General features: G+C 39.7%; 1 protein-coding gene across 1 annotated transcript in view; it reads right to left on the bottom strand.

The window, feature by feature from the left end:
* Positions 1 to 3,436: 3,436 nt before the first annotated feature.
* Positions 3,437 to 23,453, bottom strand: part of COL13A1 (collagen type XIII alpha 1 chain) — a 192,153-nt gene continuing 172,136 nt past the window's right edge. Inside the window, exons 37-42 of the mRNA XM_069981851.1 lie at positions 22,215 to 22,268; positions 20,848 to 20,901; positions 20,430 to 20,456; positions 14,757 to 14,843; positions 5,930 to 5,968; positions 3,437 to 4,438 (exon numbers count right to left, since the gene is read on the bottom strand). Of these exons, the coding sequence (XP_069837952.1) occupies positions 4,436 to 4,438; positions 5,930 to 5,968; positions 14,757 to 14,843; positions 20,430 to 20,456; positions 20,848 to 20,901; positions 22,215 to 22,268 (264 nt within the window). The 3' untranslated portion in view covers positions 3,437 to 4,435. The remainder of the gene's footprint in view (positions 4,439 to 5,929; positions 5,969 to 14,756; positions 14,844 to 20,429; positions 20,457 to 20,847; positions 20,902 to 22,214; positions 22,269 to 23,453) is intronic.

The following is a 23,453-nucleotide window of genomic DNA, read 5'->3' as shown; positions in this document are numbered from 1 at the left end:
TCAATGTAATGCCAATCTCCAACCACAGACAGCTGTTTTGGGGTGCTGCCCCTCATCAGTGTGGAGCAGGATTCTGGCTAGATGGGAGCAATGCCTAGTAAAGCCATAAGAGAAACAGATCACTGATCTCAGGGAGACCAGCCAAAGAAAACACTGCCGGCTGCTAGTTAAAGCGCTCAATGCAGTGATATCCTAGGTGCATTGCCCCCTGGAAAACATGAATATGCAAAAAAGCCTGTGGAGCTTATCATATATGGTGCGACATTATAAAACTTTCTGACTGTATATTATAAATGTGCAACACGTTAGGGACAAGCTCTGGGACAATCAATTTGCTTTTGTAAATTTTATTCACCCAATATTAGTTTATTTCTATGGATTGCAGCTGTTGCACTACTGGCATTGTGTTTTGTCTTTTTGGGTGTTGTCATATGGTGCCATTGTTATTGGCCATTGTCATTCTGTAATATTCTGTGCAAAAAAACTCATCATACCTCCATATGAAATTAAAGACATATGGAGGATCAGAATTGGCCTATAGATTTCCACATGAATGCATGAGGCTTTAGGCCAGGAACCCACAGATTAACCTACTATGCAACTCATAGCTCACAAGCAACTTGCAAAAATGACACTTGCTTCTTCAAAATGCCTCCTATAGAAGTCACAGTAGTGTTCCCATTTTACTACAATAGGTGGACAAGTCAGTGAAGTAGAGTCCTATGATACATATTTATCATGCCACCAGTTTTTGATCCATGACACACTGCTATATCTTCATTTATGTGTATCACTATGTGTAGCTCATTTCCAGGTGACACACAAGTGTAGAAATAAAAATACGATGCTGAATGTAGATAAAATGCACAGGGTTTCTTTATTAAATATGATGTATGTACAGTATAACTATTCAATGTGTAAACCGGGAGAAACGGTTAAAAAAGTAAAACACATGTAATGGATGTGTATTTTCATTCATGCATCTGTCTAATGCCCAGAGTGGATGCAGATACAGTATGCTTCAGATTCAGATTCAAATTCTGATATACTCAGAAACACACACACAAATAGTAAACTAATAAGGGTCCTATACATTTTAATAAATGTCACTAAACTTTGCTCTTTGCTATATGAAGGATATAGCAGAGGTCATATGGAGCCTTTTCCATGCATAATAAGCCTTTAGAGCCTTTTTTCTTTATAACAAAACTCTGTTCCATCATATCACTACCTAATTTCTATACATTTGTGCATACTGATCCAGTACTGTATATTTATTTGCCAGACCTACTAGTGGTGGAAGGGGTCACTATAGAAAGCATACACAAGACTTGTGGTTTATTAATCTAGTAATATTTATTAAAAAGTAAAGGAACCCTTTAAGTGAAAATAAATTTATGTTTTTTTGTGTTTTGATGATATTGCTGTTTATTTGGCAACAACCATCTTGGGGATACTAGATGGTAATGTACAACCAATGTATGGACACATTTATTAGCTGGTATAGTGAACTGAGAATTGTTGCTATAAATGACATGGAATCTGCTGCATCTCTTCAGAATGTGTCATGTTTAGATGGTATGAATAAATCCTGTTTACATCATAATTTATAAGAATAAAAAATAATGTGATGTCGCTGTAGCGAATGTATTATAAATATATAAAGCACCATTTACACAGGACCAGGATAGGTAAAGAACATATAAAATGGTTAAACTACTCTACACATATTGTTGCAGACCAATGCTCTTATGCCAGTCCTATACAATGCTATGGTATGCTACTATTTACAACATAAATGAGGCATAATATCTGCAACTCTGGTCATTCCGTAACTATGACATAGTAACATAGTACATAAACAATAACCTTAACCAACCTGTTGAAAATATGTAAAATAAAGTTTTTAAAGCTATATTTATCTCCATACCACCCAGAGCAAAACTGAAGATTCAACCAGTCATCGTTCCCTCAACAAATACAATATCTGGAGGAATAAAACCATCTCTTTAAATATACAACCTTAAAAAGAAAATGTTTTCTTTATTTTTATAGCTTAATTTACTTCTAGATACAACTAACACCAACCCCTTAGTAGAACAAGTGCTTGCAAGAGGAGCACATCTGGCAGTGAAGGGGTTCAACGGAAAGAATCCAGATAGATTCTGAAATGGTTTAGGAATTCTCTGGAATAAGGTAAAACAAGTAAGGACAGTGCCATCTATCACAGTGCTGCATTCCTAGATTATTATATAGACTGGTCTGAAAGTTCTGTGCCGTATGGCATCATGAACATTTGAACACTGTAGCAGCTAAAAGTGAAGAATAGCAAATAAAGAAATTGTATCAAAGTTCTAATATTAGATGAATCATCAGAGAAAAAATCATTAAAAAAAAAACAAAAACAACAAATGGAATTCCTACATGGAAGCAACTTGGTAACTAAATGGCAGTGAAGAGAGGGTAATGGAGGAATCATCACAATAACTTGAGGAAATGTTCTTCTCAATGAACAGTCTTTCCTCTAAAGTATAAAAAAAATCTCCAAATTGTTCTATTGGAGTCCACATAATGGAATAGTCCTGCATTACAGAGTAATGTCACACAAGATGGACTGTAAATAAAACAACACTATGGGAACCTCTAGAGAATACCATGAGGGTAGTGCAATGTTTCTCTTTCTTCCTCACCAGCTATCCATACTGTGGAAATACAGATTGATGATAGCAACACAGTGAAACTCAATTCAGGCAACTAATCTCCTTTGGCAAAACCAATTATGATCAAAACTTATTTCCACCGGCAGTTGGACTTGCAGAAGTCATCGAGATCAGGAGACAGGCGTCCTTCATCCTTCTTAGATCAAAATCTCATTTACTGAATTGTAACCATCTTCATTTTTTGGCTATTAACCATGGCGTCTGACCCTTTAAAGTATCAAATAAAGGTGCTCTCATGATTAGGCTTTGGCAAATGCAGAAGCCCTGACAATGTTCTATACCAGTCAAAAGGAAACTGCTTTTTATGGAGTTGCAACCCATTTATTACTTGATGTTCTTTAGGATTTTTACATTTTAGAATTTTCCTATCTAATTTTATGATAGACCACTCTACAGTTTGTAAAAGTCGGTTTAATTAAAGGGGTACCCAAGCTTTTAATATATTGCTGTGGTATAAGAAGACATAACAAACATCTTATGCTTACCTCTCCTCGCTCCTCCAGTGTCCTGCTGTGGCATCTCCAAGTTTCCGCTGACTGCCGCCCCACCACTTCTGAGATGAACTTGTCTCGGCAGTGACAGCCTGCTCAGCCAATCAGTGACTGAGACAGGACAGTGCTGTGACCAATGATTGGCTGAGCAGGCTGTCATTGCCATCAAAAGTCCATCCAGAAGTGGCGGGGCTGCAGTCAGGACCTGGAGATTTCACAGCAGGGCACCAGGAGAGGGCTGAGAGGTAATGGTAAGATTATTATGTTTTTTATAGGCAGCAACAAAGTTTTCAACTGCTACCCCTTTAAGCTACTATATTGGTATAGAAAGCATATATATTACTTGTATATCTCAAGGTTTTATATACCTGGCCAAAAAATTTCATTCTTGTAAACAGCATAAAAGAGTTTCCTATTTTCAAGAATGACCATATTGTGTATGAAAAGAATTTCCTATCTTGTTTAGTTACAACTGTAATATGGATTGCACTCCCTCAATATCTTATATACCTGGTAATAATATTGTCAGAGCTGCTCTGAATAAAACAAATGAATGGACAGATACAGTATATATGATGTACAGCCTTATATGGAATAATCATGCAATACAAGCAAAACTCACAATACAATACCAAGCAAGGTCTCATTTATAGAATAAATTCAGAACCTTAGTTCTCCATTGACCCGAGAGCAATGCACATTCCCTGCTATCTCCATGATAGATAGTAAAAATATTTTACATGGTATTTGTATTGTACAAATGATACCATGCTTGTTTTTAGCAGGGAAATAAGAGAGATAATCTTTGAAATAATCTATCCCCTCCAAAATGGTATATGGAACAACGCAATGTTAGTGGAAACACAGAGTAGGAAAGGTTGTTGAATGTTTCATTCATTAATGGACTTTATTTTTCATTAACCATCATACTCAGGAAAGCGGCCATCATTTCTATGATGTACTTTTGGCACCAAAATATAATAACTTAACAAAAGCATTATTTAATAAATGTGCACAAATATCATGCAAATACAGCAGCATTTCTTCACAATTATTAGAAAAGCAAAAACAAACAATATAAACCAATGCTTAAAAAAAGGACATCTATTTTAGTATTTCTGTACAAAATACATAAAGTTTGATATGTTTTTTTTTTCTACGGAACAATGTATAAAAATAAATATTCTATGTACAGACACACAGGGCAATCCCAGGTTAGAACGATCACTGCAAAAGAAAACATAAACTTGGGTTAATCTGTAATCTTAGTACTTGGTGTTGAGTTCAAGGAGATAATAGTAACAGAATAAAGTGTGGGTCAAGGGTTATAGAGTAATCATCAACGTATAATAATCAGAGTTGAGGTTGAGAAGAACTTTAAAGAAACTCAGAATTTAAAAAGGTACCCCCCTTTTTGCCCTTGGACTGTAATTCAGACCCAAACAGCACCATTACTATTCATAGGCTGTGTGTAATATGGCAGCCTATATCCAAACAAGCCCACTGCTGTGTATTATTTGTGCCTGCTATTGCAGCTATATTGCAGGTATGGCCCATGGCCAAGAACACTACCATTAAAAAAAAATCCTAATTACTAACCCCAGGCAACCCCTCTAAATGGTGTTTATAAGTCCCTCCAAGAACACAACATTAACTGTTAGTCTTATTGGGTCTAATGAAATAGATATGCCCACAAGCTTGTGACAAACGTCTTAGGTTATCCACTAATATAGCCCAGGTATTGAGATCCATGTTAAAAAATACAGAATACAAATGCATTTATTCATAAAGATTGTATCTTGGCTTTATGATAGTGTGGATATTAGAAAACACCTCCTGTTTCCCATTAATTGTCTCCTATATACAGTAGAAAAAAAAAAAAAAAGACAAATAGACTGCGATGCCCTTCCTATAAAATAATGTAACTTTAATCAATCTTTTTGTTACCACAATTCTGGAGGATATTAGGCATGAATGGTGGTTACCAGTTCAAGTTTAGGTTACATTGTCCATATGTTAAAGGGGTTATCCAGGATTAGGAAAAACAACTACTTTCTTGCAAAAACAGCACCACCCCTGTCCTCAGGTTGTGTGTGGTATTACAATTCAGATCCATTTACTTCACTGGAATTAAGCTGCAAAAACCGACACCCAAACTGAGGACAGGAGAGGCGATGGAAGAAAGCAGCCATGGACAATCTCTTTATGAAAGCTGTGGTATAGAAATTGTATATCATAAACATTTTACTGGCAGTCTCTAAAAAAAAGTCCCTGTCCCTAAAAATGTAAAGTTTTTTTATTTTTTCAAATCTGGCATGTACAAAGAAAATTACAATAATTATCCATGCATATCTGTGCAAAGTACGCTGCATGCATATCTGTGCAGAATGCTCATTGACACGCAGCATGTCAGAATTCGATTCAAATAAATTGAAAAAGAAAATTGCAGCATGGCACTGTGATCAGCACACATCACACACATAAGGCAAATGAAAGCACATGGTCACCTTTGAACACTATTTGTATGTATTGTAATAATTTACATAAAAGGTTATGCAACTCACTAACAGCCTGTACTATAGTCCAGTCCTATGACTAAGAAAAGGATATACAAAGTTTCTTAACATTTTATGCAAAGTATGTTCAGATTGTAAAATGAAGTGTAAAGGTGAACATATACTTTAATGTGAACAGATACAGTCCATACACTAGTGTTACCTTATTCCAGCAGCCTTGAACTGGTAAACCATCTTCTCCCTATAGATACAAATGATTTGAAATGATGATTATATGTAATTGATCTTAAGGTAAGTAAAAACATGCAACAAAATAAAATCCTACATATCATGAAGCATTGCAGACTGAATCCTTTTACTGCATCTGTTATATACCATGTAATCATTTGTATAGTTGCAGTTGTGTTGAAAGAGGGCCTGTCACTAAGTAATCCTCTATAGCAGCGTTTCCCAACCGGGGTGCCGCGGCACACTGGTGTTCCGGGAGAACCCGCCAGGGGTGCCACGGGATCCCGGTGGGAAATGCACGCTGTCTCTTTAAGCATCCCGAGAAGCTGCGGCCGCGCAGCTTCTCGGGATGCACAGAGCACTTTGATGTTCCGCCCGCACTATGAGTGGGCGGAACATTTAAGTAAGCAGAATATAGGAGCAGGAAGTGTCAACGTCCTGCTCCTATATTCACTCCCATAGGCGGCCGACACTTCATACCAGCAGCCTATGGGAGGCCGGGACGTGACCTCTCCGGCAGGCGTGATCATGCTTGCCGGAAGTCCCGTCCCCGCGGCTCGCAGAGGAGCCCGAAGAGGAGGAGAGCTGCTTCCTGCAGCCACAGCCCAGATTAGGTGAGTAGGATGTTTTTTTTTTTAAGAGGCAGAGCAGGGTGCATTATTAGTTCATGGGGGGCACCTCTGGGGGCATTATTAGTATATGGGGGCACCTCTGGGGGCATTATTAGTATATGGGGGCACCTCTGGGGGCATTATTAGTATATAGGGGCACCTCTGGGGGCATTATTAGTTCATGGGGGCACCTCTGGGGGCATTATTAGCTCATGGGGGCACCTCTGGGGGCATTATTAGTTCATGGGGGCACCTCTGGGGGCATTATTAGTATATGATGGCCACCTCTGGGGGCATTATTAGGTTATGGGGGCACCTCTGGGGGCATTATTAGCTCATGGGGGCATTATTAGTATATAGGGGCACCTCTGGGGGCATTATTAGTTCATGGGGGCACCTCTGGGGGCATTATTAGTATATGGGGGCCACCTCTGGGGGCATTATTAGTTCATGGGGGCACCTCTGGGGGCATTATTAGTTCATCACAGCAGTGGATCCTACATACAGGGTGCACAGCAGGGGATCCTACATACAGGGGGCACAGCAGGGGATCCTACATACAGGGGGCATCCCACATTCCTAGTTGCTTTACTGCACATAACACCAAACAGCGCAGTTACTTTGGGAGCCGACAGGAGGGAGAAATGATAGGAAGTTGCTAGAAATGTGCGAAGCCTAAATTGTTTGTCTCGCAGGTTCTGAAGAGATGAAAAGTAGCTGGAAGAAATCATCATGGCGGATGGAGAGGAAAAGGGAAAGTGACTCCTCAGATCAAAGAAGTTACTGTATGACGGTTTTCTTATTTTGTAGAACATTATTTAGTAGGGGTGCCCCGAGGAAAAATTTTTTTCCAAGGTGTGCCCCGAGGTGGAAAAGGTTGGGAAGCACTGCTCTATAGAATGAGCATAAGCCCAGGAGTTCACTTTTGTATTTGATAGATTTCTATATGAGGGAAACTTGCTACATAAAATTAACCTAGCATTCTATGCAGACTAAGCTAGCTAAAATGGCATGCATCGAGAAGACTTGTAGCCAGTCCCCTGACCATTACAGTCATATCATCTGGTAATAGCCACTAGTCTAGGAGAGTCAGAACCGGGAGCCCGGCTAGGTGTTGGCAGTGATTTCAAGTATTGAATTTTTTTAAAAAGGTAACCCTGCAATTTTTTATGAAGATCCGCCTTTGAACAATAAAGTTTTTACTTTACGGGGAGAACATTGTGACATATTCCATATAGAGAACTATAGTTTGTAAAGACAATGGGCCACATGTATCATCCGGCGAACGGATGATTTTTGGCGGAAAGTGCCGATTTGCGTATTATTTTATACGCAAATGGCCGATTTGCGAATAAAATATTCGCAAATCGGCACTTTCCGCCGAGTACGCCAGGGGGCGGAAAGGGGGCGGAAAGTAGGCGGGAAGTGGGCGGAACGGAGGGCGCGGACTCAGAGTCCGCGCGATTTATCATCCGTTCCGCCCAAATGTACGCCGAAAAGCTACTCCAGTCCTCAGCTGGCGTAGGTTTTCGGCGGTGCACACCGGCGCGCACAGGATTTATGTACAGGCAGTCCGCCTCTACATAAATCCCCGTACCGCCGGAGCTGCGGGGGCATTTTTAAGTCCGGCGTAAAAAACGCCGGACTTAATAAATGCCTCCCAATGTCTGCTCGTCTATTTGATGAGGGAGATTTATCAAACATGGTGTAAAGTGAAACTGGCTCAGTTGCCCCTAGCAACCAATCAGATTCCACCTTTCATTCCTCACAGACTATTAGGAAAATGAAAGGTGGAATCTGATTGGTTGCTAGGGGCAACTGAGCCAGTTTCACTTTACACCATGTTTGATAAATCTAATTGATCTGGTCAACTACTCCTAAGCTGTGACAAGTGTACAGTATATGGCAAAATCAAGAAATACTTTGAGCAAGTCTTAACAATCACATCTACTGCACTGAACACGGCAATCTATAAGATGTTTCAAGGCAAAGTTTTTTTTTCTTTATTCCATTGCAGTTTATGGGCTAAAACCAGCATTAAAGGTACCTGTCATTAGGAATCGTCACCTGATCAGCAGGCAAATGTTTTTGCCACCGGATGATGGGATTACTATGGATATGGCCATGCAGGGTGGGTTCTGTTTAAGCCCTACTGAAACAGACCAGGGCTTGTGTACAGAACTCACCCACATGTGGTCATGATCATAGTTACCCCATTTATCCAGTGACAGGAGCAACTGCACTCTTCTTTTGGAATCAATGCATAAAAAAGCTGAATATCACAATATAATGGCCTCAGAGGGAGCTGTATAATAGAAGCCTCTTTGCATCCACTTGCCTTATCCATTATGAATCAGGGGTATCAAATCTGCATCCCTTCAACTGTTGCAAAACTACAATTCCCATCACGCCTGGACAGCTAAAGCTTGCACTACAGGTGTTCTCGTATAAAGTGTTTATGTCTTATGACCAAGTCACTTTAGCATGCACCTTCCTCACCATACTTTGGGATGGCTATGATGGTCATATTACTTTTCTGCTAGTTTTTGATGCACAAAAAGCTGTACAGTATATAGCATTTTTCAGTTTTTTGGCTATAACTCTTATTGCTCATGCAGAAAGCTTAATGTATGAGAATATTTCGCCAATGAACTCAGCTGGTAGCAATTTCAAATTTCCTCATACATCGCCAGAACAAAAAGCATGCACTGTAATAATTTCACTATTTCTGCAAATAAAATAGGTATTTTAGAATATAAAACAGGTAGGGAAATAAAAATCAATTTTCTTTTCCATTTAAGGATAAACAAAAAATAAACACAAATACTTAAATAATAACATTATAAGTAAATGGCCGTGTCAGATAAAATGTATTTACATCTAGTCTACAGCACACAAATACACACACAGTCCGAAAATATATTTGAAGAATGGAAATGACTGTTATACACTTATGTTGAATACATTTTAATATACAGTATTTACTATATTTAATATATTAACTAGCCCACATCACTTAGTAACATGGGAATAAGCAGAATAGTAGGGGGGAAGCAAAGTTCTATAGTTTCCCATAACCCTCCCTTCATGCATATGACATCCCTTCTATTATTTGGACTTGGTGGATACTTGTCTATTTTCAAATGTACAAACTATTTAAGTGAAAACTATATTTAGTAAGCTCCTTGTGATGGTGGCTGCAAAAAAAAAAAAAAAAAAAATAGCATTTAACTTTGGGACTATCCAGGGCTTCACAAGCAATGGAGCCCAAACCTTAAGGGTATAAACCCACACACCGTATACGCAGCAAATACGCAGCAAATACGCAGCAGATGTGATGGTGAAGATTTGATGCTGTGTTCAGTTATTTAGATCGTATTTGCTGCGTATTTGCTGTGTATCGCAGTAGTAAATACGCTGCATATACGGCGTGTGGGTTTATACCCTAATAAGGATACATTACGGCAATCACATATTTGGACGTAAAAAATGACATTGTAACACTTACCGAAATCTGCTGAAAACCAATAAGACACTAAAACGCTACGATACAAGGATCCTTTTGGATGTGCAGACAAATGCCTGATGCAAGCACAGATTGACCTTGTACAAATCAACCACTGCTTGTGTAAAGAAACACTTAGATCACAGCTATCAAACTCACGGCCCTCCATCATGCCTGGACAGTTTAGGATTTGGTTCTGGTTGTCCAGACATGATGGAAATTGTTTTTCTGCAACAGCTGAAGGGCCACAGTTTGACACCCCTGACTAATGCTGCGTTTACACAGATAGCGATCAAATTTGAACGATAATCGTACATGTAAACGCAGCGAACAATCAAACGACGAGCGAGAAATCGTTCATTTTGATCTTACATCATGTTCTTAAATTGTCATTCGCTGTTCGCAAAAAATTTGCAGATCGTTCCGTGCAAACAGTCGTTCACCGATTTAACCTATGGGCGAGATAGGCTTAAGCGATCGCAAAACGATTTTTCCGTACGATATATGGTTCCGTCTAAACGCTGATTGTGATTAAAAAAAATTGTTACTCTGAAATCGTTAATCGGACGATCGGGCGAATTATCGTTTCGTGTAAACGCAGCATTACATGGTCCAATTGCTGCACAAATGATCACTAGTTCACTTTTATTATTGTCAATATTGATTACACAGGGAGATATTCAGGTGCCAAATGAGGATTTTTAGTGTCGCAAAATTGAGCAGACTGCCTGTCCATTGGCTGATGGCTGTATCGTTTTATAGAGAGCAACAATTGGGTGGTTTGGCCGATAATGATTCCATGTAAAAAGGCTTTAAGTGAGGAAATATATATGATCATTTTTATTATATCACATTATTTTATGAATTGTGGGGCAGATTTATTAATATTGCCCTTGAAGTACACCACGAAAAAGGCGCAAAGAAAAGGCACAAACATCTGTGCCTTTTCCATGGTCTAAGCTCACTCGCCTGATGGGTGGGCAGGGGCATAACAGTGTGACATAATAAAAAGCAAAATGTTAATGAAAGTATTAGCTTTCTAGAAATGTGCTATATCATAGTACATAGTAGAGCATTGATTATAGTATTAGGGAAAGAGTAGAATAGAGATTGTTACGTTTGTCAGAAGAAAGACTCGGGAAAGTGCTAATCAGGAAAGCAAGGGAGTGAAGACATACATATTGTCTGTTTGCTGATAATATTGTTATACAAAGGAGTTATCCAGGATTAGAAAAACATTGCTGCTTTTGGGTATGAGATATAGGCTGGGAATTTAAAGTGGAATCCGCTCTTAATTTCCTCTTGAAATTCCTCCGGTAAAATCAAAATTGAGCAATGCCTCATTGTGTTCATTGGGATTTCCACTCTGTTGTTCGCACAGCAGAATTATCTGCCGTGGATCCGCTTCCCATCCAATTAATTGACATGTAAATTCTTTTGGCGAATTCTGCTAAATGAATCCTATAGAAGTCAATGAGGCTTGAATTCTGCTTGAATTCCGCACAAATTCAACTTGAATTATGCTCAAATTCAGCTTGAATTCTCCACAAAATTTGCTCCTATTCTGCCAGAGCTGAATAGACGAGAAATTTCCAGAAGAAAATTTTCCTCTTCAATTGCTCGCCTAATCCTCAGTATGCACATACCCTTTGTCTAGAAACAGTGCCACTCTTGTTCTTAGGTGGGCAACACGTTCCTCTCCCCAGCCTACCGTTAATACCACAAGCAACAAGAGGAGTAGTGCTGTTTTTCGAAAAAAAAAAGCATCTAAATGTTTTAAATCTAGTTTATTTAATAAAATTAACCACATTTTACAGGAAGAATTGGTTCATTTTGCATACTAAAGTAGGCCTTCATGTTTAACCCCTTAAGGTCAAAGCCTATTTTCGTTTTTGCGCTTTTGCTTATTCCATTTTAAGTTTAAAAGTCCATAGCGCTTGCATTTTTTCACCTAGAGACGTATATGAGCGCTTATTTTTTGCGAAACCAATTGTACTTTGCAATGACAGGCATTATTTTTCCATAACATATGCTGCGAAACCGGAAAAAAATCATGCGCTGTCAAATTGAAAAAAAAAAACGAATTTGTTTTGATTTCGGGGAGTTTTGCATTTACGCCGTCCGTCCTATGGTAAAACTGACTTGTTATACATGTTCCTCAAGTCGTTACGATTACTATGATATATAACATGTATAACTTATATTGTATCTGATGGCCTGTAAAAAATTCAAACCATTGTTAACAAATATACGTTCCTTAAAATCGCTCCATTCCCAGGCTTATAACGCTTTTATCCTTTGGTCTATGGGGCTGTGTGAGGTGTCAGTTTTTGCGCCATGATGTGTTCTTTCTATCGGTACCTTGATTGCGCATATACGACTTTTTGATCGTTTTTTATTACATTTTTTCTGGATTTGATGCGACCAAAAATGCGCAATTTTGCACTTTGGAATTTTTTTGCGCTGACGCCGTTTACCGTGCGAGATCAGGAATGAGATTAATTAATAGTTCGGGCAATTACGCGCACGGCGATACTAAATATGTTTATTTATTTATTTATTAATTTATATTTATAAAATGGGAAAAGGGGGGTGATTTGGACTTTTATTAGGGGAGGGGATTTTTTATTAATAAAAACACTTTTTTACTTTTTTTTTTACTGTAACTAGAATCCCCCCTGGGGGACTTGTATATAGACAGCACTGATCTCTCATAGAGATCAATGCTGTGTATATACACAGCAAAGATTGATTAGATCGGTCATAGATTACTATGGCCTGCTGCAGGCCATAGCAATCTATTGCCGAGCCGGGATCAGCGTCATTCCGACGCTGAGGCCGGCACGGGCAGAAGAACGGATCGCCCCCCTGCGATCGCATCGCGGGGGGGAGATCCGTTCCACTAGACACCAGGGACGTGAGGTCTGAAGCCTCTAAGTGCAGCTGTCAGGTTTGACAGCTGCACTTAGAGGCTTAATTAGCCGGCGCGGCAACGGGACCCGCGCCGGCTAATAGAGGCACTGCCCGGCTGCACGTGTCAGCCGGGATCAGCGCCGTTCAGCCCCCGCCGGGACCCCGCTCTGAACACCCCGAGCGGCACCATGATGTATCAGATACGTCATGGGTCGCTAAGGGGTTAATTCATGAAATAGGACAATTACATGACAATTATATAGATTGCACAGCTGAAGTAATAGAAAATAAATAATAATTAGATAGAGGAATGTAGTGTAGTTATCTTGTGTTTTACTACTTTAGGTTCCATTCACATGTACAGGATCTGCAGCAGATTTGATGGCACAAATTTCAAGCTGCAGATTTGATGCTGTGTTCCATTATTTAGTTACATTGATATCTGCTTCATGAACTCTTCATCTTCAACTCTGCTGCAGATCCCATGTGTGTGTGACTGGACCCTTTAGAGGGATTATCTGGGCTTTTAAAAATGGTCTATCCTCTGGCTATCCCCCCTCCCTAGCGGCTCATGTCAGAGCCACAGTCACACATGGTATACACTCTGGCCAGGATCCCTAGCGGCGCCGCGAGAAACTGGCATGTCAGTTTTCTGCTGCCGCTATTCACTGTATAGCAGCCACAGAAAACCCTGTCAGTTCACACAATGGAGCCGCACTCTCTATTGTGTGCAGTGGGGAGTTCTGATGCAGGCGCATACAGTAGTACTGGCCAGGATGATCTTTTCTGAGACTGATCAGGTCACGGAACGGACGGTCTCTTACCAAATGTGAACATAGCCAACCTTAGGACAAGAGTGGTGATTTTTTTCGAAGAATGCAGCCATGTTTTTCTAAACCTGAATAATGCCTTTAAAAAGCAAAGTCCCTTAAGTCACCAAGGGGAGGGGGATATCATTACACTGGAGGTGCTGGGCCTGCTTCCAGTGCATGGAGTGGGCAGGTGCACATAAAGAGAGAATATTCTTGTTTGGGAATCATGAAATTTAGAGCAAAATTCATAGATTATGACAAGGAGGCGATACATAACCATGCCAAGAATATTAAGTAAATGACAGTAATACAGCATGCAGGAAAAAGGGTTGTTAAAGCCATACCAATGGGCAAGGGGCATCCAGCCCATCCAGCCCTGGTATCCCCGGGTCACCAATTTCTCCTTTTACACCTCGGTGTCCCTGTTCATAGAAACTATTTTAATTATTCCATAAGATCATACACTTCCATTCTGAAAGCAGAAGATTGTATGAAGGCAAAGCTGCAGGACATCAAATTGGGATTTGATCAACTATAATAAATATTGGTATATGCTAAAGTTCTGCCTTTGGTAATATCACATAGGACCTTCTATAAACAAAACAGTGTTACCAAATGTAGGAAACTCTTGCCACACATAAATATAGTGAAGTCTGTAAAATTGTATGTAATAGACTAACAACTGCACAAAGCATTCAAGCCAGTTGTGTCCTACAGCTTTGTCACTTCTGGATATGATACCATGTGGTGGTGACACCACTGAGGAAGGGAAGAAGTAGCGGTGGCAATGACCTTCTCGACACCTGGAAGAATAATTCTTTATCCTCACAGTAACAGAGCACGAAAAGTCATAAGCAATTATGTTTTGTCTATTACACACACAAATTAATTTACATTTCATCCTTTTGTTCTTCCCATCCTCAAATCCTATATAAAATACATTGTAAAAATCAAACATACCAATGGGCACGGTGCATCTAATCCAGGCGCTCCTTGGTCTCCCTTATCCCCTTTAGGCCCCCTAGAGCCTTTCTTCCCCCTTTCCCCCTGCAAATAATAATTAAGTTCAACAAGAGATGTAATGACTTGTAGGATCATCCACTTCAAAGTTGTTTTATAGAACTATGTATAAATACATATACATAAAATATAATATTGAGATCTAGATATTTGTGTTGCTTTTTATATGTCGGTGAATAAGGATTTCTCATCATTTAAATGACTGGAAATAATATAATGCATAATGTATTACATTGTTAATTGCAGAGTTTTTTTTGGCTGGTCATGTGAATATAGAATGTAGATTTTTGTGTTGGTTTGTAGATTATTGCTGTTTTGTTTGTTATTCTATTAGGTCTATTAGGTCTATTACCAGTTTTGACTTCCCTAATTTACTAACATTGCTAGAAAGGTAACAAAGAAGCCTGGGCTACAGGGACTGTTAAGGAAACTTCTTAAGGGTGCCTTCACACAAGACGTATCACAGCAGAAATCTTGCTGCAAGTTTTGCAGCGAGATCCGCTATGATGTAAGGTCCTGGCAGGTCCCTGTGAAAGAGCGCTGTGAGTATGTAAATCACTCGCCCCTTAACCCCTTCATCAGCTCTCACTGTATACAATACATTACCTGTCTTCAATCCTTGCTGCACGGGGCCCCGGCTTCCTGCTCTTCCGCCCAGCCAAGCAGTGGCTGCGGCTGGGCAACATACTGATTGGCTGGGCGGGAGAGCATGAAGCTGGGAACCCGTGCAGCAAGGATTGATGACAGGTAATGTATTGTATACAGCAGGAGCCAAATAAGGGGTTAAGGGGCGGATGATTTACATACTCGCAGCCGTCCTTTAGAGTATGTATTCACAGGGACCTGCCAGGACCTTCCATCATAGCGGATCTCACTGCAAAACTCGCAGGGAGATTTCTGCTGCGATATGTCCTGTGTGAAGGCACCCTTAAAGTGACTCTGTACCCACAATCTGCCTCCTCCTAACTGCTTGTACCCTCTTATAGCTGCTTTTAATCCAAGATCTGTCCTGGGGTTCGTTCGGCAGGTGATGCAGTTATTGTCCTAAAAAACAATTTTTAAACTTGCAATCCTGTGTCAAATTGGTGTGTCCTAGAGTATCCATGTTTTAGGCTTACACCGCCTCTCCACCCCTCCTCCCCTCCACCCTCCTCACCATTAGGAATGCCCCATGGGCAGGTTTTTTTCTATTCATCACTTGTCTAAACAATGCACAGGAGCCTTAATGATCTCGCACATGTAAAGTGTTGAAAAGGAAAGTATCCTGCCTGGACCATTCCTAATGGTGAAGAGGATGGGGAGGAGGGACAGAGAGGCGGTGAAAGCCTAGAGCACAGACACTCTAGGCCACGCCACTTTGACACAGGGCTGCTAGTTTAAGGCTAGGTTCACACTACGTATATTTCAGTCAGTATTGTGGTCCTCATATTGCAACCAAAACCAGGAGTGGATTAAAAACACAGAAAGGATCTGTTCACACAATGTTGAAATTGAGTGGATGGCCGCTGTATTTGCTGTTATTTTAAAACAACGGCTGTTATATTGAAATAATGGCCGTTATTTACTGTTATATGGCGGCCATCCACTCAATTTCACCATTGTGTGAACAGAGCCTTTCTGTGTTTTTAATCCACTCCTGGTTTTGGTTGCAATATGAGGACCACAATACTGACTGAAATATACATAGTGTGAACATAGCCTAAAAGTAGTTTTTTAGGACAATAACTGCATCACCTGCCAAGCGGACCCCAGGACAGATCTTGGATTAAAAGCAGATATCTGACGGTACAAGCGGTTTGTGGGGGGCAGATTGTGGGTACAGAGTCGCTTTAAGGTGCTCTTATACAGTGCAGTTTTTTTTATCCTTTCAACACCAGAAGGGAATTTACAAAAAAAAATAAAAATTAGAAGCAGTGTCTATACTTAGTGTCTATCTTATATAATTCACTATGTTGCACACTTGGTTTAGGCTCCAAAACGGCATAATAAAATTGTTGCAAAACAGCACTGTGTAAGAGCACCTTACTGAAGTTCCAATGAATACAATTCCCTAAATACAAAGCATTCTAATGAAGTCATAGGTCACAAGGCATATGAATGACAGGTGTGGAAAAGAATTTTAGATTTATACCATATATTATTATATTCATACCATAGCATATTCAGAGTTGTAGTACAAACTGAGTTTTTTTTTACATATTATCTAGTGCATCTAGCAAATCTATTTCCTGCTTATGAGATGGATATCCCAAGTCTGAATCAGACAATCATATGCTAGCGGTAATGTAAAAATTATAAATGACAAATACTGCTTGTATATTTCATGTATTTAGCTGTTAAGGGGGATGGAGGAATACTGTTTATTATATTTATTTTTTTTGTTTTTATTATGTTGTAGAGAAAGCTTCAATGTCTGTTTAATGTAGATTAGAAAATTTAGGACATGATTAAGCAAGTACAGTGAGGCATAGTAACGTGTGGGCTTGCAGAATGAATAGAGGATGTGAAAAGCAGGAGAATTAAAACCAAGGAGAGGGCACTTCAACAAAGAAAGGATAATCCAGGAGAAAAATGGAACAGGCTACAGAGGAGGTTGGAGGAAAGACCCAGGTAAATAGGCACAAGTTAAGGAAAGGGATAAAGGGGACAAAGGTGAACCTGTGGAAAGCAAAGAAAATACACACACAGTAAAATGAAGAGAAGGTAAAGTAGCAAGACTGCACAGGTGCAAGTAAGCACATTTCATTTGGTGTTTCCAGTAACTAGGTGTCTGCGGTAGACATTAAAGCAAATATACCACTAGTACATTGTTTTTGTTTGTTTTTTTATATAAACAAAACGGCGCCTTTTTTGAACCAAGGACTGCCTGTCCTTTTTTTGAACCACAACCCGGTTCATGGTGCCGGTCTATTACTGAGCACCAGCTGGGCATAAAGCAATGAAGACAGGCCCACCGGCCCCCAGTGTGACGATCGACCCTCCCCTCTGTGATGCGGCTCCATATGGAACTGCATCATAGATGGGAGGGGGTTTCATCAGACTGGGGCCAGTGGGCCCGCCTCTGGTGCTTCATGTCAGGCCTGTGCTTGGTAACAGACCGGGAACCGGGCGCAAAAGCTACCATTATGCAGCAGATCCCTGGTCTGACCTTACATACTGTATCATTTTATTACAGAATTATAGAATATTGTACTATTCATAAATCAGGTTTCTTCTTATTTTTGTTTTACAGTATGAGAGAAATCCAAATGAAAAATGCTAAGAAAGTTTTATTTTTGCTCAGTAGACAATTCAGAACATGCAATATAACACAGAAGAGCTTAATATTATATACTCAATAGGAAAGTTGCCATGAAGATATTTATAGTCTATTGGAACTGAATGTAATGGTATAGGCTGTCACGGGTCAAACTTTAAAAACCTTTAGCAAATAGCTGTCAACATGTGGATGGACTGGTTGTACCACAAAAGAAGCTGTTCTTAGCAACTATCTGCTCTGGTTCATATAGGGAGCTATGTGGCAGTGATCACCTGCTATGATATCTGTATTATATTTATATCTTCTTGAGGGATTACTTTTATAAAACATAGCTATTATCCATGTGTTCCTAAAGAGATTGTTTGTGGAGATATATATATATATATATATATATATATATATATATATATATGGCTAAGACTGTAAAAATTTCTAAAAAGTCATACTCACCTACTCCTGTTTTCCTGCAGCACCCAGTCTGATGTCATCTGGTCCCCCAAGAGTCTCTGCTTCTGCCTATAACAGTTCTTCTAAGAAGCAGACAACCAGATGACATCGAATCAGACTCTGCAGGGGACTAGGATAGGTGAGTAAGACTTTTTTGTTTTGTCACAACAACCGCAGGGATATATAAAAATGTACTGTCCCTGGACAACCCTGGCAGATTTGAAGATATCATATAGAAAATATATATTATATAAGAACTGTGAATTTATTTCATTGACACTTATTTGTAATATAATGATACTTTATTTGTTATATAAAAATCTTGATGACAGCTTCCCTTCAAGTAATTTAAGGTGGAATGATTATAATAAAATGCACTCTATATGCTGACATATGAAACATGCTTCAAGATAGCTGGCAGATTGTTTTGTTCAACAAACATGCATACTATAAAAAGGTGCATATAAAGGGAACCTGTCACCCCCGTGTCGGGGTGAAGGTTGCCCAACCCCCCGCTAGAGCCCGGATACTTACCCCATCTCGCCAAGTCCTGCTCCTGGAGCTGGTCCCGGGACGGAGATCTCCTTGTCAGAAGCCGGCACGCGTGCTGCATAGATGAGTCCGACGCCCACAGAGAATGAATGGAGCCGTCATTCTCTTTGGGCGTTGGACTCCTCTCTGCAGCGCGCACCGGGCTTCCGGCAAGGAGATCTCCGTCCCAGGACCAGCTCCAGGAGCGGGACTTGGCGAGATGGGGTAAGTGTCCAGGGCTCTATCGGGGGTCGGGTGGCCTTCACCCCGACACGGGGGGTGACAGGTTCCCTATAAGCAAACAGATTTATAGTACAGACCAAAACAAACTGGGGGGACTGGGGGGATTTATTAACAGCTTTGTGGCACTTCTGTGAAATAAAACTTGCACATTTTGGTGCATGCCATATTTGCAATAAAATTTGTGACTTATTTTGCTTCTACCCACTTGGCAAAAGTGGCAAGAAAAGTGGGCAGGGTTAAATAGGAGAGTATTGGGAGGAGGGTATATCAGAAATGACCACAAATCAAAACAAATATCCATGTCTGCTTATAGCAGGTGTAGCTTTTAACTTCAGTCATTAGAACAGCCCAAGATGCACCAAGGTTATTAAAAATCTAACATTTGTTGCATCTTACTTAAATTCACGCCAATTTAAAGGGGTTGTCCAACTAAAATCTTTTTCTTTCAAATCGACTGGTGTCAGAAAGTTATATAGATTTGCAATTTACTTCTATTAAATATTCTCATCAGCTACTGTATGTCATACAGGAAATGTTTTATTTTCAGTCTGACACAGTGCTCTCTGCTGACACCTCTGGCCGAGATAGCAACTGTCCAGAGCAGGAGAGCCTCTCCTGCTCTGAACAGTTCCTGTCTCGGCCAGAGAAGTCAGCAGAGAGCACTGTGTGAGACTGAAAATAAAACACCATTTCCTGCATGACATATAGTAGCTAATAAGTATGGGAAGACTTGAGAATTTTTAATAAAAGTAAAATACAAATCTATATAGCTTTCTGGCAGCAGTTGATTTGAAAGAAAAAGATTTTCACTGGACAACCCCTTTAAGACTGATGTATAAAACATCAGTCTAAATAAATCTCTGCCACTAAAAATAGGACAGCGTAGAAGTGTAATGAGCATGCTTTCCTAACAATGCATAGGGTGCAGCTGAAACTTGCAGATTGCTTAGTAATTTGTTTTATTTCTATTACAAGCCTATAACGCCTGTAATAAATTATATATCATTTAGTATAAGTGAATGCTCTTTTTGTGTATTGCTGCTGTCAGGTTATATAAACAATAATCATTCCACCTTATAAGGAGGGTATTATTAGTAATAGATTAAAATCATTTAAAAGTCAAACTTTCTTACCCGGCTTCCCTTTTCACCAGGTGCTCCCTGCAAAGACAAGTCATTGTCATTCATATACAAACAGTTCAGTGCTTTTTCAATTGAGGCCAAAAATGTTTTAAAATGTTTGACCCAAGAAGCTAGAAACATAAATACATCATCAATATAATGTATACCATACAAGCTGGAAACCTGGCATTAAATCTATTGTAGATCACACTAAGCTCCACTACTACATATTTTAAAAATTCAGGAGTGTATTTTTTATTGACTAGTTAAAAGGGATGCTCTGACCCCATTCAAATGCTATATGAACGTGAAATGTCAGCAAGCTGCTCATACTAGGCTGCCTAACCATTCATGCACTAAGAACAAAGTGTATGGGAATGAGAAGACATTTGTGTAATTCATACATAAATATTCTGCTTAGAATACATACAGGTGGCCCCACTGGTCCAGTTGGTCCTGCAACACCAGGATCGCCTTTATTGCCCTGTAAAAAAAATTTCATGAAAAATAATTTACTGTCAGAAAAAATGATAAACAAAGCTGCCCTGTTGTTATCCCTTACGCCAACTTCTATACAATAGAACAGGATTATAATATTTATAATATTGCTGCATGGTGTCCACATTGAGAAATCATACTTTTATTGTGTATACAGTAGGCATAGGGACAGAGCTGAGACTAACTAACTAGTTACAGCTGTTTATAAACCTGCCTCTCTTTGTATGACTGAAAGGCAAAGAGCATGCCAGATCAGTGTGTATGTGCAGGTGCCTAACAGTATCCTCAAACTCACAGCCACACTGCTTGCTTATAACTGAGCCTGGAATGTAGCACTTAAAGCGTAACTGTCATTTCAGGATCATTTTTCTGAAAACATTAAATATCAACAGTACAAGCGATTTTAAGAAACTCTGTAATAGGTTTTATGTACTAAAAGAGTTTCCTTCTGTAGTAAAAAAGCAATCTCCCAGCCTCCCCCCTCACATCAAATGAAGCAGGATTTCTGTCTCCATTATGTGGCTATGGAGAGGGGAGGGGCTGTTAGGAGTGACTGAGCACGGAGCAGTCCTGCACAGCACAACACCCTGCAATCTTCTCTCAGTAAGTTCATAGATAAGCACTGACCTTTCTGACACCTGAATTTAGCGTTTTAGGTGCCCAGAGAGTCTACAAACAGCTGACCTTCATGTCACCTCTTCCTGCTCCCTGATCTCCCTCAGCCCCTCCCCCCTTCATAGGCTTACAATGGAGAGAGCAGAACCCGTCTTCACTGGCTTCTCTGTAATGAAGACGTGTTTGCCTGATAATGCACAGATAAGAAGTCAGGGGGGGGGGGCTGGGAAATTGCTTCTTGAGTACAGAAGGAGGCTTTTTTGGCTGATGAAACCTATTACAGAGTTTCTTAAAATCGCTTATACTACTGATTTCTGTAATAAAAAAAAAACATGACAGTTACGCTTTAACAAGCCAGACATAAAAATGTGAATGGGCACATGGGAGAATTTATGGCAGAAGGCTGTGATGTAACATGCTCTAGATGCAGGCAGTGTGTCATGTTTTGCATGTTCTTTGCCTACCAATCATGCCAGAAGGTGGATGTTTTCAGGCAAACAACCATGACTACTCATTACCCCCTTCATTATATTAAAATGTTATATTTTCTGCTATGGCTAAAAAGTGAGGTAGTGCCCTGTGTGAGGACTATGCTTTTTTTCATTTTAAAGCTGTCCTTTTCAGTTCTATGTTGCACATCCTTGCACTAGATATGAGTTTCATTACAGAATATCATTATGTTACCCTCTCTCCTTTTGGTCCTGCTGGTCCTGGAACACCAATTGGTCCGGGGGTCCCCTATTACACAAAGAAAAATGACTTGTTACCATGTTGTCATCATTTTAGTCTTGGTATTTGGGAAACAAGCAAGTAGAAGCAAGGTCCACTTGGGCAGGCAGTCGAGTAATCTTCGGCTGGTTACAATTTTCAGCACTGAGTTTTAAAAATATCAGAAGAAAGTCTAGGTAAGTAAGACTTAACACATGAACGTCTAACCTAAATATGTCATGACCATTAGAAATACATATAAAATGTCATCCTAACTCAAAGCTGAAAATGGTAACCTCATGAAGACATATGGTTTAGTTACATATTTAAGCATTTTCACCAATACAAATTAAAATGGATTATTAAAAAAAGGAAAGGCGTTTGCATCATTTCAAGAAGGTAGCTTAGCATGCAACTGAAATATTACCATGCTGCAGAAATGGATGCATTCGTACAGATCAAAAGGTCAGGCCACATACTATGGTTTTCACTTTCTGCAATGATTCCCCTCATACTATAAACACAGATAGTAACCAATCCGTGGTCAGAACTTCCAATTTCCATATAGTACTTTATTTCAATTCAACAACCATCTCAAATCCTTAACTAAGGGACACTTATTTCTAAAATAATAAATGAGCAGTTTCACCATATTGGAGATATTAGAAGATTATTAAATATTGATACTGAAGTAATAAACCGCTTGGCTTAGCTCAATTATTAAAATGAATTCAATTGTTGAGAATACAACACCATTTAAATTTTGTCACGCGTAAAAACTGTTGCCTAATAACTGTAACTTTCCATTACAATCTTAAGCCATGTTCACACAATATATAACACCAGCCGTTCTGTGACCTGGCCGGTGTTGCTGAAGCTGATGATCTTCACTTCTGCTGAATCTGGATGCGTGCGCCAGAGCCGCACGCTCCATTGTGTGAACTGAGAGGTTCTCCGCGGCTACTATTTAATGAATAGCGGCCGCAGAAAACTGACAAGTCAGTTTATTGCAGGGCCGCTAGCGATCCCGGCCGGAGTGTATACTATGTGTATACGCTCCGACCTGGATTCCCTCTAGCTGCAGCACAGTGTAAGAAACGTATTAATCACGGCCGTGTTGCAAATCAGCAACAACGGGCATGATTAATACTTTGCTTATGTTGTGTGAACATGGCCATTGAAAACACTGAAAGGCTATGTTCACAAACTGTTGAA

This window comes from Dendropsophus ebraccatus, chromosome 8, assembly GCF_027789765.1.
Source record: "Dendropsophus ebraccatus isolate aDenEbr1 chromosome 8, aDenEbr1.pat, whole genome shotgun sequence".
NCBI classification, from domain to species: domain Eukaryota; kingdom Metazoa; phylum Chordata; class Amphibia; order Anura; family Hylidae; genus Dendropsophus; species Dendropsophus ebraccatus.
The sequence above is the reverse complement of the archived record's forward strand: the minus strand, read 5'-3'. Positions and strand labels throughout refer to the sequence as shown.